This window comes from Agelaius tricolor, unplaced genomic scaffold (genome assembly GCF_023055355.1).
Source record: "Agelaius tricolor isolate 1412-34295 unplaced genomic scaffold, bAgeTri1.0.p SCAF_11, whole genome shotgun sequence".
Taxonomy (NCBI): Eukaryota; Metazoa; Chordata; class Aves; order Passeriformes; family Icteridae; genus Agelaius; species Agelaius tricolor.
The window spans coordinates 29,200,144-29,217,758 of record NW_027269271.1 but is presented as its reverse complement, the minus strand read 5'-3'; the positions used below and the strand labels follow the sequence as shown (position 1 = coordinate 29,217,758).

Below are 17,615 nucleotides of genomic sequence, written 5' to 3'. Positions count from 1 at the left end.
TCCAAACCCACTTTCAGCACTTGGGCTCACTGAATTATTGGGTCAAGCCCCACAACTGTGAAAACATTGGAAGCTCACAAAAGCTGCAGCTCCATCATAAATCTGCCCCACAGATTCAGGCCCTGCCCCACAGATTCCTCATCTGGGAATGGCCAGAGCTCTACAGGGATCCCACACTGGGAATGGGCTCTGCAAAGATCCTTTTGGAGATAAACTCCTCCTTAAGACAACAAACACCAGGGAAAACTGGCTCCAGTGGGAATGAGAGCTGTCCCTCTGTGCCCTCATGGAAATGGGAAAAGGCACAGAGATAAAACCTGTTTGTTTTCCTTACAAACATTTTCCCCTCTCTTCAGGGGCTGCTCAGACCTGAGTGAAGCAACCACACTCCAGGAGCCACCCTGGCACCAAACCTCTCACATTTCAGGAGGCTGGGATATTCAGAATTTAGGGCCCAATTATTCACATTTTGGTTAGCCTTGAGAAGGATGCCCAGCCTAAATCCTGAAAATCCTGCTTTGAGGAGAGAATTGTGAAAAAATGGCAGTTTTCTACTCCAAAATGGGACAAATCCCTCCCAAAACGTCAGTTTCTAGGAAAAAAAACCCAGCCAGTCACTGCCTCTTCCTCATGTTAGCCCAAAAACTGAATATGTTCCAACACACCTTCCTGGCTGTTTTCTGGCAGCAGCATTAAAAGAATTATTAAGTACATTCTAAACCTTTTTTTTTTTCCTTTGGTTGGAAACATCTAATTTTTCAAGGCCAACCAGTTTGAAACTCCACAAGTTTAAATTATTTGTCTGAGTCTGTAGAAAACATCTAAAATGCTGTCCCTTCACAGCCTTTTTACAGCCAATAATTGGTATTCAAGGTGAAAAAAAAAAACCAACCCTTTTCATCCCCCACAACAAGCACATTTTAAAATTCATGTGCACAAATTTTTTCTGGACCAAAGTTTTAGGATATGGAATTTATTGATATTTCCCAACACATAAAACTATCCCAATTGCTTTATTTAGTTTTATTTTATTATTCCTGTGTGCCAGCAATTGAGAATAGGAATCCCCTGGAGGTTTGCATTAGGAGGAATTATGTTAATGTGCTACTGGGACATAATTTAATGGACACTTTTGGACAAATTTATGGACAATTTTGGACAAAGCTATGGACAATTTTTAAGACATTTTACACCTGATTATTGGGGTGTTTTGATGCAAATTAAACCATGTCTGCCAGACTTCCGACCTGTACCACCAACATTTCAGCTGCAAATCTGGAATTAATTGGTATTGATAAGCTCAAATGCATGATATGGCTGATATTAATGCATTCTCCCCATGGAAAAATATTATTGAAGATAACAGGCTTGTTTCTAGAACCTTGTTTTAGCAACATCTGTTCTGGCACACTTGGCAGTTGCACTGGATCGAATTTTAAAGCTGGGTTTTATCTGGGAGTGGGTGAAATGCTCAGATCAATACTCACTCTTGTGGTGCTCTTGTAACATAAAACATGGATTTTGCAACTGCATAAAAACCTGGAGGATTAAGCCAAACATCATTTAAAAGGCAGGCACACCCCCCATGCATGCATTTAGAGCTGGGAATCAAAGGAAACCCTGATATTCCTCCCCTGCTGCTCCTTTGATCCAGCCTAGGAACTTTATTTTGGCAGGACCACGATTGCCTGTTTTGTCTGCAATGCCAAGGATGGAGTAACAATCCATGTTATTCATGGAAAATACAGAGTTGAAGCCCAGAGTTCCTCAGGTTTATCCCCACAGAGCTGAGATTGGACCCCAAAACACTCCCCAGAGCGTTCCCTCATGTTTATCATTGCTGGAATAATATTTTCTCTCATTATCTCTTGCTCCTTCCCAGTCCCCAAAAGATGGGAACGCTCCTGGAAGGGCAAATCCTCATCTGATGCTCCTGGGCTAATTGGTACCCGTTGGGGAGGAAAAACTGACACCACCAAATTTAAAATAAGTGCTGAAAAATTACCACAGGGAGCAAAAGCCAGACAAGGCAATTTCCAAAACTGTCAGAGCTGCCAACAGTGCAAAAGAGGCTTTGTGAGGCTTTCAAGTCCAAGATGAAGAGTTTCTGCTGTAATTCACATTTGTTCCTCACAAGATGGAAATGGTGGAACTGTCACCAGAGTTAAAGGTGTTAAAAGAATGAAATTTATCATTTAAATGCAATAAAATAGTTTCTGTCCCAAAAGCAGCTAAAGAAGACATGAGAGGGGAGTTGCTAAAGGAATTTAAACACAGGCAGGTTGAGGCAGTTTCCATCCCAGAGTCCACGATCTCTGCAGGAGATCCTGGGCTGTCCATCCTGGGAAAACCCAGATCACTCCACGTCTGCTGGCCTTACAGCACCCAAGCCAAACCATGGAATGGCTGGAATGAAGCCCAAACAACTCAGGATTGAGATGGGGACAATTCCCAGAGGAGCTTGTGGAAAAGTGACCTCTGAGGGCCACCTTGGCAGAGTCAGGAGCTGGGCTGTAAAGGGAGGAGTGTTTGTACATTCAGGATCCTAAAGGGGCATCCGACCCCAGGCACGAGCATGTTCAGAAGTTAAAGACATCAAATCAACTTTCCTTCCCCAAAGATGTGCCCCAGTTGATTGAAAATCCCCAGAACTGAGCCACAGCCAAAGAGAGGAGTTCTACAGCAGTGGGGACTGCAATGGTTCTGATACCTCAGGGTTTGGCTTTTCTATTTTCACATTCTGTGCTGCTTTAGTGTGTGGGGCTGGGCTCACATCAGGGGATGCTGAGCTCTGTGCACAGAGCAGGGAGACAAAACAATTCCTGCTCCAGCTGGGCACCAAGGACAAATGATCCAAATCTCAGCCCCAGAGCACAAACCCCGTGGGCTGGAGAGAGAAAAACAAGCAGGGTGGGACTGCAGGGGCTAAAGCTGGGATGGGACAATGAACTGCAAGGTGCAAATGGAGCAGAACTGATCCCAGGGACAGAGCCCGTGCCCGGCCGTGCATTTTGGGGCCATTTTGGTTCATCTTGGGTGCAGGCCTGGCTGGGCTCTGGTGCTGCCCAAGGTGGATCCATGGAGGAGATGCTTGGAATAAATCCCTGCTTTATTCTGGAGCTCTGCCCAGCCTGCACAAGGCATCAGTCCCTTCTCATTTTAGGTCCCCCGGATCCCTAAGCCAGCTGTGAACCTTGAAAGGGGACTGTCTTGCAAAGTGCTCTTGGTGCTAATTGCTGGGCAAAATAATGTGTCCATTCATCTGGAGCAGAATCAGGAGGGAGAGAAAATGTATTTGTTTAAAGTAAATTCACCCACACAAGAAATTTGGCTGGGGAACCACGGCAGGGTAACATTTGTGATTCATTTTTGCTGAGCACTGATCTTGGCAGGCTCAGGCACCAACAACAGCATCCAAACACCAGCTCAGCTGATAAGTGCTTTCCTTCCTCACCCAGGTAACCACACATGTTTTCCTGTTAACAAGATCAATAAACTTGACACACTCAGAAATGGATGATTAACTCCTTTTACAGTATTTGAGGTGGCCCAGGGTTATTGCTTTGAACAGCCCGAGCTGGAATGTCAGGAGTGGTTTTAATTATCAGGATAAATAATGTAACACCTTATAATCTTCTCCCTTGCACTGCAGGACGTTGTGATGGAGCTGCACACACTGGGGGTGAGTAGTAACTACACAGAGGCTGGCTGAGCAGTGATGTTATCCTTGCAGGAAAACTCACTCCCAAGGTTTTACACCCTACTGAAGTCATGAAAGCCCTCTGGGTCACTACAGGTTTACTCCCACTTTTATTGTTTTTACTAGGCTGAGTAAACCCTTGCCCTAACATTGGTTCTCCTGAAGGCTGCAGAAGCCTGGAGTAAAATCTTAAGTTGAGCTTGGGATGAGTTGAAATTGAAAAATAATGGGTTTAGATGGGATATTGGGAAGGAATTGTTCCCTGGGAGGGTGGGGAGGTCCTGGCACAGGGTTCCCAGAGCAGCTGTGGCTTGGAGCACCCTGGGCTGGTGGAAGGTGTCCCTGCCATGGGATGAGCTCTGAGGTCCCTCCCAACCCAGCCCATTCCATTTGTGGGAGGGAGGGAAGCTCTGCAGCTGCCCAGCTCCCAGCTGGGACAGGGATCTCAGGGACAAGATGAGCCCCAGGACCCAGCTCTGGATGCTGATCCCAGCCTGGGATGTCCCAGCAGGCAAAGAGCAAAGGCTCTGAAGGGAGCAGAACCCCACAGTGTCCAGGGAAAGGAAAGATTTCCATACAGACAGAGAGGACTTTTCATGTGGCTGAAAGAACGCCCAGGACAGGAAACAAATCCATCCCACAGAGCCACAGATGCTGCCTCTCCCCCTGCCAGTGCCCTGGGCTTGCAAGGCTGTAATTGTAATTATTATTATTATTATTCCTACATTTTGTTCTTCTGAATAATTCCTACCACAAGCAACCTGCAGAGCTTTCACTGCAATGTTTGAAATGTTTCATCTTCAGTCCTTTTCCAGCCCACTGGAAGCAAGGCTGCCAGATAAACCAAAAACCTGCTGGAAGCTGTGCCCAGAGCTGAGCTTTGGATGTGCTGAACCTCCAGCAGATCCCTCAGTGCTCCTCCTTTCCCTGGTCCCCATCAACACAAAACCAAAAGAGCAGGAGAGGATTTGTTAAGGAATGTCAGCAACATCTGGACACTGAGGTAAAAGCACAAAATGAGACAGGGATTGAGATTTGCCCACTGAGATTTTACTGCTGGCTTGTGTGAGAGGTTTTACTGTGACCACAGAAACATTATAGGCCTTTAAATAGGATTTCCCTCCTAATTAAAGGCCTTATGGCCCAGAGGAACCTCAGAGATGACCTCAGATATTAAAAGTGAGCTCTGAAATGTGTGATAAGTTCTTTATTCCCCCCTTCCACCCAGCCACTCCCAGGAAAGTTCTAGAGCAGCATTTGGCTGCCAGACACTGCAGGGATTGGGGCAAAACAAGGATTCTGAAAGCCACTTGTTCCACCTGAGAGATGTTCCATTTGCTCTTCCAGAAAATCCTAATTAAGTCACAATTTCATTTGCCAGTTTCCTGACTCAGTTACACTGCACTCATGACAACCAGACACCATTTCACACCCAGGTTATAGAATTATTTCCCTTCTTCCCTCCTCTTCCACCTACAGCCCTTCCACTCTTCCCCAGGAGTAAAACATTGGGCAACAGAGGCACTGGGGACAAGAAAAACTCAGATTATCTGTTCTCCTGCAGCACTGAATCCTTGGAACGACTCTGAACCCACCACAGGCTGGTGGGGAGGGAAATCAAGGACCTCGATTTCAAATAATTTAACTTTTTGTTTATTTTATTTTTTAACTGCATAAGGTAGAGCAGCAAACACCCAAAACAGAAGAGAAAGCTCCCAAAGCCTGGGACTGAGGTGTATTTTCTACTGTAAAATACAATCTTTGTCCCCAAAACACCAATCTTTGTCCCAAACACCTCTGTTTTAGCAGCTCTGCAGTGACAGGTGATTGATTTGAAAATCAAATCTGTGATCTGAAAATCACAGATCAGTGATTTTCCTGTGCTGCCCCACGCAGAACAAAAGTCAGGTTTAATCTCACACGAATTAGAGACTCCCTAAAACATCATTTTTTATCTGTCCTCTTTGACATTCAGGCCAAGTCCTTCCAAAGCCAGGCTCTGCTGAGCCAGGCCAGCATGGCAGAAATCCATTGTCACTGCAATATTGTCAGCTCTTTCCTCACAGCCCCCAGGCTCAAAGAAATCCCTCTAAGCCACTTAAAATGTCCTTCTGATTAGAGCTAAATGAGAATTTTTTGATTAAACCTGCCTTAAAGAGCAAAGCCCAGCTCCTGAGCACTGGAACGCTTCACCAAAACCCAGTGGTTTGGCCCCAAGTGCTGCTGCAAGCTTTTAGCAGCTCCAGCAGGGATTTTGGGGTTGGCTTCAAAAGAGCTGTTACCTGGAATGACCACATGAAATATGGGAAAAGCAGATTATGCCTCTGCTCTGAAGCACTGCCAGCACCTCCCTGCTCTCTGCAATTTTCATTTTCTGACACAAAGGCTTGATGGCCTCAGCTTGGTTTCAGCAAAAAGGAAATCAAAGTTTGCTTTTTATTAATAAACAATAAAATATTTGTTAAAATAATAAAAAAATACAATATTTATTAATAAATAATAAAAGCAAAGTTTGGAAGCTCAGAATGTTTAATCAAATCCAGTAGCTTTGTTTCCAAGCAGACTTAGGATCAGCATTAATGTGGAGTTTAGGAACACAGATCCCCTGTCCTGGGGGGTGAATTCCAACCCAGACAAAAAGGGTGACACCCAGGAAAAAGGCATTAATGGTTGTTGTGTTTGAACCTTTTTTGTTATGATTAAATGTGTGAGATGTAGTTTTTGTTTGGACTTAGATGTTTATTAGGTTTTATTTATATTACAGGTTTATAAACTCTGAGTTTTATAGTATTTTACATTCATAAACTAAAAAATGAAGTTGTATTTCTTTTTTTATAAGGCTTTTTAAGGATAAACTGCTTAATTAAGAAATGATACTTAAATTATCTTTATTTTTAACTTAATAACTAATTACTTGTTGTTTGTAATGTGGACTTTTTTATTTAATTATAAAATATTACTTAAACTTACGAAGAAGAAGGATTAGCTTCTATTCTAAAACTTTCATTTTGTTTTATATACATTACTGTATTTTAAAACTTGAAGTTTTCTACCATGTGATATTATACACTTCTATTTAAACAACACACTTGCAATTTGAGTTTTATTATTTAATTTTGGAAGCTTCCTTTAGAGTTTTAGGCTAAAACTGTGTTAGTGTTTGTCAGTACAGAAAGTCTAAAATTCTCAGTAACCAGGGTTCCAACAAATGGGAACAATATTTGCAGGTTGGGCTTTTTGGTTTAACTCACAAGACTGGGTTTATTATTGGTCAGACCCAGACTGCCAGCTGGGCTCAATGATATTTATTATTTTTTACAAGAGTTGAAGAATATCTCCATGAACACACAACGGCCTGAAGGAAATGATCAGCAGAAATAATGCAACTTTCCAGCCTTTCCTGATTTTTTTTTTTTTGCCTTTCTGTTGTCAAAAACTTCAAAATGATCCTCATTTTGCCCCTTTTTAAATAAATCAGGAAAACAGGCAGAGAGTCTGTAACTCAGGGTCAAATTATGTCATCACAGGATTTCTTTAGTGCTGTGGAAAGACTGATAACTGAGATATCCAATTAGAGAAAGGAAAGTGTATCCTATATCTGTACTTCACTTATCAGTCCCCTTGGAATCATAGATTTATAAAGGTTGGGAAAAATCATTGAGTCCAATAAAAAACCAGGACCCTGGGAGGGATTTGGGAATTTCCTGGATCCAGGGTTAAAAAAAGGCAGTAAGGTCTTAATATATAAATATGAATATAAATAAAGTCTGATATATAAATAAAGGCAATAAAGATAGAATGACAGCACAAATGCCTCTTTCAGTGTTATCCTCACTCTCAACTCCCCCAGTCCCCAGGATCTGGCCACAAATCCCACATGCCAGGCCAGGGAATCCTTTCCTGATGGAAATGGAAACCCCAAACCCTCAAACCCAGACTGGAGCATTCCACAGGGGCCACCTCCACCCCAAACATTTCTCCCCATCAGAGCTGCTCTGGTGAGCCCGCACAGAGGGAGCACCAAACATCAATGGCACATTGGCTGCCCCTTGTGCTCCCCATGCCCCAGCCCTAATGCACTTCACTCCCTGCCTAAAAAAAATATTGACACCTCTGTAATGAATTTGTTTTCAGATAATGCAGCTCTGTCTGCTGGGCCTTTCCCCGTGCCACATGTGGGCAGGAGGGGAGGGTTTTGTTTGCACTGCCCACAGATAAGGGAGCACTCCAGCTGGCATCTGCAGAAATGCTTATCAGACAACCTTTAAAAGGCCAAAAGCACTTTCTAAGGTCAGTCTTTCACCAAACTCCAGGCCAATTTCTTTTCTGTATGCTTGCCACAGCCTAACAAAACACAATTTAAAGCTTGTCCTGGCAAAGAACTTGGCTGTTAGCAGCACTGGTCACATGAACATCAGCAGGTGATGCAGGGCCACAGCAGTCAGGAGTTGGTGGATTTGGGGATGGAATTCCTGCCTGGGAGGGTGGGGAGAGGCTGGGATGGAATTCCCAGATCAGCTGTGGCTGCTCCTGGATCCCTGGCAGTGCCCAAGGCCAGGCTGGACACCCTGGGACAGTGGGAGGTGTCCCTGCCATGGCAGGGGTGGCTCTGGGTGGGATTTGAGGTCCTGCCCAGCCCAGCCCATTCTGTGATCCCATTCCCTTTCCTGTCCCTTTTCCCTTGCCACTCCTGCAATAGTTTGGGCTGCTCCCCCAGACCAGGTGCCCTCCAGCTGCAGCAGCTCCAGTTCAGGCCCCTCTAACACACCTTAAACCTGATTTTGGCTCAGCTTCCCCCGTGTCTGGGAGATAAGGGGAGGTGGAGAGGCAAAGGAGCCTGGGATTCCCAGATAAGGTGTATATTTAGCTACCTAAGTACCCTGAGGTGATAAAACACCCTGGAATAGGCCCTGCAGCCAATTCACTTCATACAGGACCTGACTGTGGCTTCCCAAATTCTGTGTTCCATTTACCCAGAGGTTTTCAGTTCTTTTTGCTCACTCAGGAAAACCCAAGAGCACAAATCCCAATAAAATCCCAAAAGCCTGAGCACCCTCAGCAGCCATTCCATTGTCCCCAGTGCCAGAGCAGAACAATCCAGGGGAAAGATGAGACAGTGGTGGTGCCTTGTGCAGGCTGAGCTGGAGCAGAGGCTGGGCAGAGCCCCAGAATAAAGCAGGGATTTATTCCAAGCATCTCCTCCATGGATCCACCTTGGGCAGCACCAGAGCCCAGCCAGGCCTGCACCCAAGATGAACCAAAATGGCCCCAAAATGCACGGCCGGGCACGGGCTCTGTCCCTGGGATCAGTTCTGCTCCATTTGCACCTTGCAGTTCATTGTCCCATTCCAGCTTTAGCCCCTGCAGGCCCACCCTGCTTGTTTTTCTCTCTCCAGCCCACGGGGTTTGTGCTCTGGGGCTGAGATTTGGATCATTTGTCCTTGGTGCCCAGCTGGAGCAGGAATTGTTTTGTCTCCCTGCTCTGTGCACAGAGCTCAGCATCCCCTGATGTGAGCCCAGCCCCACACACTAAAGCAGCACAGAATCTGAAGATATAAAAGCCAAAACCTGAGGCATCAGTGGCATGAGAGAGATAAGTGTGCAGCAGATCAAAGAGCCCATGGAGAGGACAAGGGCAGCTCTCCCTGGGAACATTCCCCCTGCAGCCCTGGCAGATAACCTGCCTGAGCCCCTGGCAAACTGAGGGGGGATTATTTGCCCTGGGATGAAGTCATGCAGCAGGATGAACATGGTTTGTGTCAGCATCAGCCCCTCAGGCTCCAGCCTCGCCCCACGTGGGGCTTTTTCCCCCCCCAGATATATTTATGTTGGCCTCTGGATGGAATATCCCACCTCAGGGCTGTGTCTCACATCCCACAGGGCTCTAGGAACGAGCTGCTGCACCAGCACACAGTGGGACTGTAAAAGATCCCACAGAAAAACACCTGGGAATTGTGTCCAGCCCTCATTCAAAATTTCCATCACTGAACAGCAGGAGGGAGTTTCTGTGCCAGCCACAAAATGTGGGACAGGCTGGAATTCCAGGATTCCAGGAGCCAAACCTGGCACCAGAGTGCAGGGACATCACTCCCAGGATGCTGCTGGAGCAGTGAATCTGTTCTGGCCTCTGGATTGGCATTTCTTCTTCTCTAAATTTTACCTTCTGTGGCCAAAAGAGGAAAGTCTCTGTGTTCCTCTTTGAAATCCACAATCACACACACACAGTTGGCCAAGCCTCACCTGGATGCTGGCCAGTGCTTACACATTTTCTTGTTGCTGGCACACAGAGCAACTGTACAAAAAGATCTGTTTTACTAAAAAACCCAGATGTGTTTAGCTGAAAGTTAAAAAAAGAAAAATTAAAAAAGAAAAAAAAAAAATCTCAATGACTGAAAAAGATGGGAAAATCCAAGGCGGGGGGGGGTTGTGGTTTCTCAAGCCTTGCAAGCTATTTATTTCTGGGAATCACAAACCCCATTTCATTTTATGAATCAGATGCTCCTTAAAGTTACAGCCCTCTTGTCTCCTCTTTTCCCCTCTCCTCGTCCCCAGTGGTTAAATAAAGAACAAACAATGCCATATTTAGGGTATTTATATATAGAAGAGGCTCCATGAAGAACAAAAGGACTGTTCCAGAGGAATATTGGCAGCAGCATGTACACATTCCAGTTGGGAATATATCCCTGCTGTACACATCCAGGTCAAACCTCTTCAGAACATGCTCACTACACAATAAACAATAAATACAGAGCATTTTCCTGCACTCTTCCCACTGGATTCCACTCCAGCAGGGTTTTTCCAGCTCATTTTTACACCAGCCCATGCAAACTGGCATTTTCCTCTTCTTCCTCACTGCAGCTCTTGTGGAAGTTCTTGCCCCAGATTTCAGTGATTTGTGCCCAAGATTTCTCCTGCAGTGTCAAAGTTTGGGCTAAGCACGAAGCCAAGGCTCAGGGGAAGGGGAACAATGGAGAATGAGAGAAGAAGAACAGAAAGATTGGGCACAGCACATTTCCCAGGCCACAGGATCTCTGTTGTGACATTAAATCCTCTCCTCCCCAGGACTCTGCTGTGCTCTGACCTTGCTCTGGTTCTGATCCCTGAGGTGAAAACACATTTCTGTGTCCTTCAGGGACCAACCTTGCCGTGCATGATGAATAAAAGTGACTTTCAAAGGGATATGCAGCACAGGAACTTCAAAAATAACGTTAAAAATCTGGGGTTTGGGGGAAATTTTGAGAAGCAATGGCTACAGTGCAAATTCCTGGTTTAGAGGAAGGTGTCCATGGCAGGGGGTGGGAATCAGGGGATCTCTGGGGTCCCTTCCAAACCAAACCCTCCTGGGATTCTGGGACAAATTTGTGTGCAAGACACACAGACACAGAGCAATGCACAAATACACCAGTGAACCACCAAAATGCTACCTTTGATCTCCCTAAAAATAAACTAAAAACATTAAATCAACCCAATTTGCCTTTGAATTCAGAAGTTCATGGCTGAAAGCAGGAGATACATCAGCTGAGGGTGGTGCATCCAGCTTTTCCAGCCACAGCTCCCTGACCTCTCTGCCCCTCCCAGGCTGCTCTGGAGGTGCCCTTGACTCCATCCATGGAAGTTCTTCCAGAAGTTCTTCCCATCCACACTGTGGAAAGGATTCCAGCAGCTGGAGAGCCTGAGCTGCCTCCTGGGGACACATCCAGCTGTGGGACATGGACACCCACACCATCCCCACATCCCATGAGCTGCCTGGAGCTGGCCCTGCAGCTGTAGCACCCAAAGATACAATAATACAATTTATTATTATTATTATTATTATTATTATTATTATTATTATTATTATTATTATTATTATATTCATTCATATTATATACATTTATATTATATTTTAAAATATTATTTTAAATTTTATATTAAAAATAATGAATATTATATATTTATATAATAAAAATTAAATATATTGCATTTTATATTTCTGTATTATATCTATATAACATTATATATTTATATAATCTTTACTATAGTTTATATTGTTTTTATAATTTAAAATTTGTATATTATATTTTATATTCTTTTTATAATTTTAATACTTTTTATATTCTATATTATATTTTACTCTAAATAATTTTATATTATATTCTATATTATTTTAAATAATATTTCTATTTTATATTATATTTTATTCTCAATATTTTATATATTTATACTATATTTTTATTATTATATAATATAAATAATTATTTCTTTCTAAAGCACAATTAGGGCTTGTTGGGCTTTTTTTTTTTTTTAACAAAAGAAGCTTCTCCCAGCTGAGTCAGAGCAGCAGAGCAGGACCATGGAATGTGATCCCAGGGGTTTCACCTCCTGTCCAGCAGGGCAGAGTTGAAGGAAGGATGTTCATGGCAGGCAGTGCTGCCCACCCAGCAGCACTTTGCTTCAGACTGATTTCCAAATCAGACTTTTGGCCATTTCTCTTAGGGAAAGCAGCAAAAATAACCCACAAGAATTATTGTGTTATCTGTCCCTTTCACAGAAATCATCATCTGGCGTTCCCACTCACACTTGGCCCATCTGTCTTTCTATAAATTATGGAGGGAAAAGGGCTGAGTGGGTGGATATTTTTAAAAACAGGATCCTCAAATGAAATCTGGAAACGAAGAGCACCTTGCACTCATGGGTGACTGATAAAGACATGGCAACAGCAGGCCCAGGAATTTGCATCAGGTTCTTTCCTGATTGTATGGCCCAGCTTGTTCCCAAGGAAAGCGTTTCCCCAGAGGGAGGATGATGAGGGAGGACAGCCAGGTACTTCATCTCACCCTGCAGCTTGACAACTGCCACAGATGGGCTTGGTTTGCACGGAGAAAAAGAGCAGAAAAATGAATTTCATAGCTACAAATGAATTTTTCAACTTGTACAGGGAGAAGGTGACACGAGGGTCACACAGTCCAGGCCCCAGGACATTCTTTTCATGCAAGGAGCAGCAAACACAAAGGACCAGAATTCGAGGTAATTTCCCTCCTGCATTTCGCAAAATGCAACTGAAGTGTGATTAAATTTCTTTTTTGGTTACAAAATCAACTATTAAAGCGAACATCTCCCTTTCTTTTCACCTTTCCACATCCTTTGTGTGTATTTTAGCTGGTTAAGTTGTGGGGTTTTTTTTGGAAGGGGAGCAAAAAAACACCAAACCCCTTGCCAGAAAGAAAAAATGGGAAAAAAGATTCCCAAATGTATCTTGTTTTAAAAAGTGAGGCAATCCTGAGTGGCCCAGACAGTGAAATTCCAGCCCAGCTCTCTGTGCTCACACTGCTCTCTGTGGGCTCTGACCACCAAGGAGGTGCTGTTTAACCCCACAAATTTCAGAAACCCCAAACTAGGTGGGAGCAGCACAAAATCCCCATTTTCTCACCTCATTGATTTATTCTCCAAACTGCTGGAGAGCCCATCAGCCCCCAAATCCCAGAGCAGCAGGAGACATTCCCTCCCCAGAACCCCAGAGAAACACCAAACAGGGCTGAACCCCCTGAAACCCCAGCAAAGAGCTCCCCTTCCAAAGCAAACTCCAGGAATCCACAGCAGCACCTTCACAAGGGGAGATAAAACCACATTTTAGGCTGTTCCATTAGAGGGCATCCTACAACATCCTTTTGTGGTCAGAGGCTTCTCCTCATTCATATCCTCTGCAATGATTCATGGAAGTTCTTCCATAAGAGCCAGGAACATTCACCTCCCCAGGTTTTTCATCCCTTGTAATTGCATTCATTGCATTAATGGATGAATTTTCTGCTTCAGTTGGGTCTGTGTTTCCCTTCCCTCACCAGGAGAGGTGGATTTTCAATATTTTTCCACAATGTGAGATGTGAATAAGCACCACAAAACTGATTGCAAACCTCAGGACAGCCAGAGAACACACTTGAGGACAGCGAGGCACCAGAAAGGTGAGCAGGTTTGATCAGGTATTTTGAAATTAGAGTTAGAAGTGAATATTCTCAAAAACTGCCCCAGACAGAAGCTCCACTGCCAAAATACAACGTGGGGAGTGCTCAGAGCCTGCAGCAGGAGCCAAACCTGAGCTCCAGGACACAGGGAGCTCTGGTGCAAACAGCCACTGCTCCCACCCACCTATTCAATCTTTAAAAAAAATCTTCAAAAAATCTTTTCAGGCAGTTTATTAATACAGGTACAAAGAGACAGACACAGTTTACGACCCTTAAAATCAGCAAGAAGCCCCTGGGCAGTAAAATCTGCTTGTAGTGATAAATATTTCCCTGACTGGGCTGTGACATGGATGAAGTACCTGTAGGTGCACTGGAATCACTCCACAGACTGAAGGCACCAGAGGATCCAAAGGTAATAATATTGCAAATTAAGAAGTCTGGGGTAAGAAACAGGAGTTGACACGGTAACATGAAAACATCACTGCGAGACAGATAACTCAGTTACAATAAATTACCATCCCATCTGACTTAAAAAGCAGAATGGAAAAGTGCTCCTGTCACACCACATGACAAATGAACTTCTGACTGCTGAAATGCAAGATTAATGAAGGCACAGAAGAGACATGAAAGGACTTACGAGGATCCTGGGCTCGCTGTTGGCGGGGGACCTGGAAAAGTGACAGAAGAAAAACAGCAGGATGAGTTACGGTGAGGTAGCAAGCAGGAAGCTTTTGAAAACCTTTTAAAAAGATAAAAGCACCAGTCTGTGGTGCTGGCTGTGGTTTATGGAGTTGAACAGAGGAGTGGCAGCCCCTCAGCACCAAAGACAAGGCTGTATTGCCTGCAGAACATGACACAAGGACAAAAAACAGGTGAGCAGCTCACCCCCCTCTTGAAACTGCCTTAGGAGAACACCTAATGATTAATTTCTTATCAGAAATCAGAAAACATGGGAGATTTATGAAAAAAAGAAGATGAAACTCATCACATCCATCATTCCCTGTGTGTTATTTGTCCAGTTCCAAAGAGGATTAACCAGGACTGTGTGCAAATATCTTCATCTCAGTGAATTATTTCCCCTTGACTGTGGAGGAGGAGGGGGAGAAGACACACAAAACCTGTTTCTTGTTTGGAATTTTCTGAGTTGTAAGACCAGCTTTGAAGGCAGTTATCTCAATATAAACTTGGGGGAATGAGTGCTTATTTTCCCTGACAGGTATATATGGGTCTCATCTCAGGCCCTCAGCCTGCAGTGCCAGCTGAAGTTTCTCACTCACCAGACACAGAGGTCGCTCAGAATAAAGGAGTTTTTCTCCTCTGGTCTGAATCTACCCAGGTACCCCATTAATGGGGGCTCAGCCTGGAGCAAAGGAGGCTCAGGGGGCCCTTGTGGCTCTGCACAGCTCCTGACAGGAGGGGACAGCCGGGGGGGGTCAGGCTCTGCTCCAGGGACAGGACAGGAGGAAACAGCTTCAAGCTGTTCCAAGGGAGGTTTGGATTGGATATTGGGAAAATTTCTCCTCCAAAAATGTTGGGACAGTCTGCTCAAGGCAGTCACCATCCCTACAACTGAAGCTGTGGCACTTTGGACACGGTTTAATGGTGAACATGGTTTAGCACTGTGCTGGGTGCTGGTTGGACTGGATGACCTTGGAGGTCTTTTCCAACCTGAACATTCCATAATTCTATGAAAATACAGCTGTTCCTACACTCCCATGGATCCAATTATTTAGGAAACCTGTGGATGGGGTTAAAAGGGCAGGGATCCCAGCCCTGCAGGACAGACAGCATGGTCAAAGTCTCTCTCAGGGGTGTCCCATGGCTCCTCAGCTCCCCAGGACCATTTCTCCAGCTCCACCCAAGGCATGTTTCTGCCCTACCATCCTAACACCTTCTCTGGGAAGCCCATTTCGAGTCAGCTCATGGATTCCTGGGCTCTCTGCATAACCTAAGTTCAATAAGTTTGACAACAATTCCACAAGCCTCAACAATTCCGCGCCACACCAGCGCGCTGCCTTCCCCCGGCCGAACCCTTTCTCCTAAAGCAGGAGCTGGGTCAGTTTCTGAGGAGCAGGCTCACCAAACTTGACGAAGAGCACGCCGGTGGTGGACACGGTCCTCCTGCCGTTGGTGGCCACGCACTGGAAGTAGCCGGTGTCGGTGGTGTCCAGGTTGCGGATGCGCAGGCGGGAGCCGTAGGGGGTGGCTCGGAAGGAGATCCTGCGCGGCTCCTGCACCACGGGCGCGTCGTTCTTCAGCCACCTCACCGTGGGAGGGGGGTTCCCTGACACCTTGCAGTGCAGCTCTGCTGTCTGGCCCAGCGTGGTGGTGATGTTGTTCATGGGCTCGTCCAGCGTCAGGAAATAATCTGGGGTTGGGGAGAAAAGAAGGGGGATGAAGGGCTCCAGAGCAGGGATGGCATTGTGGAGAAAGCTGCTGCTTGTCTTTGGAAGTGACACAAAGGAGGATTTTTCCTCCTGAGAAGCTGAGAGGCCTCAGGAACAAAATGTAAACAATGGTTATCTGCTGCTGTGGAATGCAACAGGTGGGTCTGTGATTGGTCTCATGTGGTTGTTCCTAATTAATGGCCAATCACAGTCCAGCTGGCTCGGACTCTCTGTCCAAGACACAAGCTTTTGTTATCATTCTTTCTTTTTCTATTCTTAGCCAGCCTTCTGATGAAATCCTTTCTTCTATTCTTTTAGTATAGTTTTAATATAATATATATCATAAAATAATAACCCAGTCTTCTGAAACATGGAGTCAGATCCTCATCTCTTCCCTCATCCTCAGACCCCTGTGAACACGGTCACAGTGGATAGCAGGGTTCCCTCTGCTGTTTCAACATCTCCTATTTGGCTTCATTTAGCACAGAAAAAAACCACTGCTGCTCTTTTTTCTTTTCTTTTTCCTAACCAAAACACAGGAAAAACATCTCAGCACTCCAGTTGTTCATTTTGATGCTGACCTGCCTCTGCTCATGCCAGAATCCACCAAATGTAGGAACATGTGAAAGGAACCATTCAGAAGTGCAAATCCTGTGACCCAGAGAAGCTGGGGCTGTCCCTGGATCCCTGGCAGTGCCCAAGGCCAGGCTGGACAGGGTTTGGAGCACCCTGGGAGAGTGGAAGATGTCCCTGCCATGGCAGGGCTGGCACTGGATGAGATTTAAGACCCCAAACCATTCCAGGATTCTGTGATCCTGTCTCCAAGCCATTCTGAGTGACTCGCAGGCAGAGCAGAGAGTGTGTTATCTATAATTTTGTAAGCACCAGCTGCAGAGAGGAGGAATAAGGATCATATCTGGGAAAGGAGACTTTATTCTCACTCAGTATTTCCATGGCTAAGAGTACTGAAGATTACCTCCACTCTAAAATAGGGCTCAGGATTGAAAAATCAAATGACATTAAAATTATGAAGATGAATCTCTCCTAATTCATTCCTGAGCACTGCCTTCTGTCCAGGGCTATTTCACTGGGCATCCCTCAGGAAGAGGCCCATTCCTCATTCACTGTATTCACCACTTCATTCAATCCTTTAAAGGCAGGGAGGGAGATGGCTTGGGGATGGGGAATGGAATCCTCAGGCTCTCCTCTCCATGTCAGAGGTTCAAAACTAATGGTGGCCACCATCAGCTGCTGGCTGTCCCATCAGCAGGGTGGCCAAGGAATGGGAAATCCTGACTGTATCTGGCTCCTGAACTCTCAGAGCCAGACCAGGAGGTCAAGAAAAGCCAAAATCAGTCAGTGAACTTGGAATCCCAGAATTATTTGGATTGGAAGGGACCTTGGAGTTCATCCATTTCCACCCCCTGCCACAGGCAGGGACACCTTCCACTATCCCAGGTTGCCCCAAGCCCTGTCCAACCTGGCCTTGGACGTTTCCATCCCCAAACTGGTGCCGTGCTGCTTTGTGCTCCATCACTCCCAAGTCCACCTGCAGTTCACTCCAGCAAGAAACCTTCCTGAAAGTGTGAA

At 45.2% G+C, this 17,615-nt stretch overlaps 1 protein-coding gene across 1 annotated transcript in view; it reads right to left on the bottom strand.

Moving 5' to 3' along the window:
* Positions 1-17,615, bottom strand: part of ROR1 (receptor tyrosine kinase like orphan receptor 1) — a 159,641-nt gene that overhangs the window by 22,241 nt on the left and 119,785 nt on the right. The window contains exons 3-4 of the mRNA XM_071436918.1: positions 15,719-16,006; positions 14,276-14,306 (exon numbers count right to left, since the gene is read on the bottom strand). Coding sequence (XP_071293019.1) covers positions 14,276-14,306; positions 15,719-16,006 — 319 coding nt within the window. The remainder of the gene's footprint in view (positions 1-14,275; positions 14,307-15,718; positions 16,007-17,615) is intronic.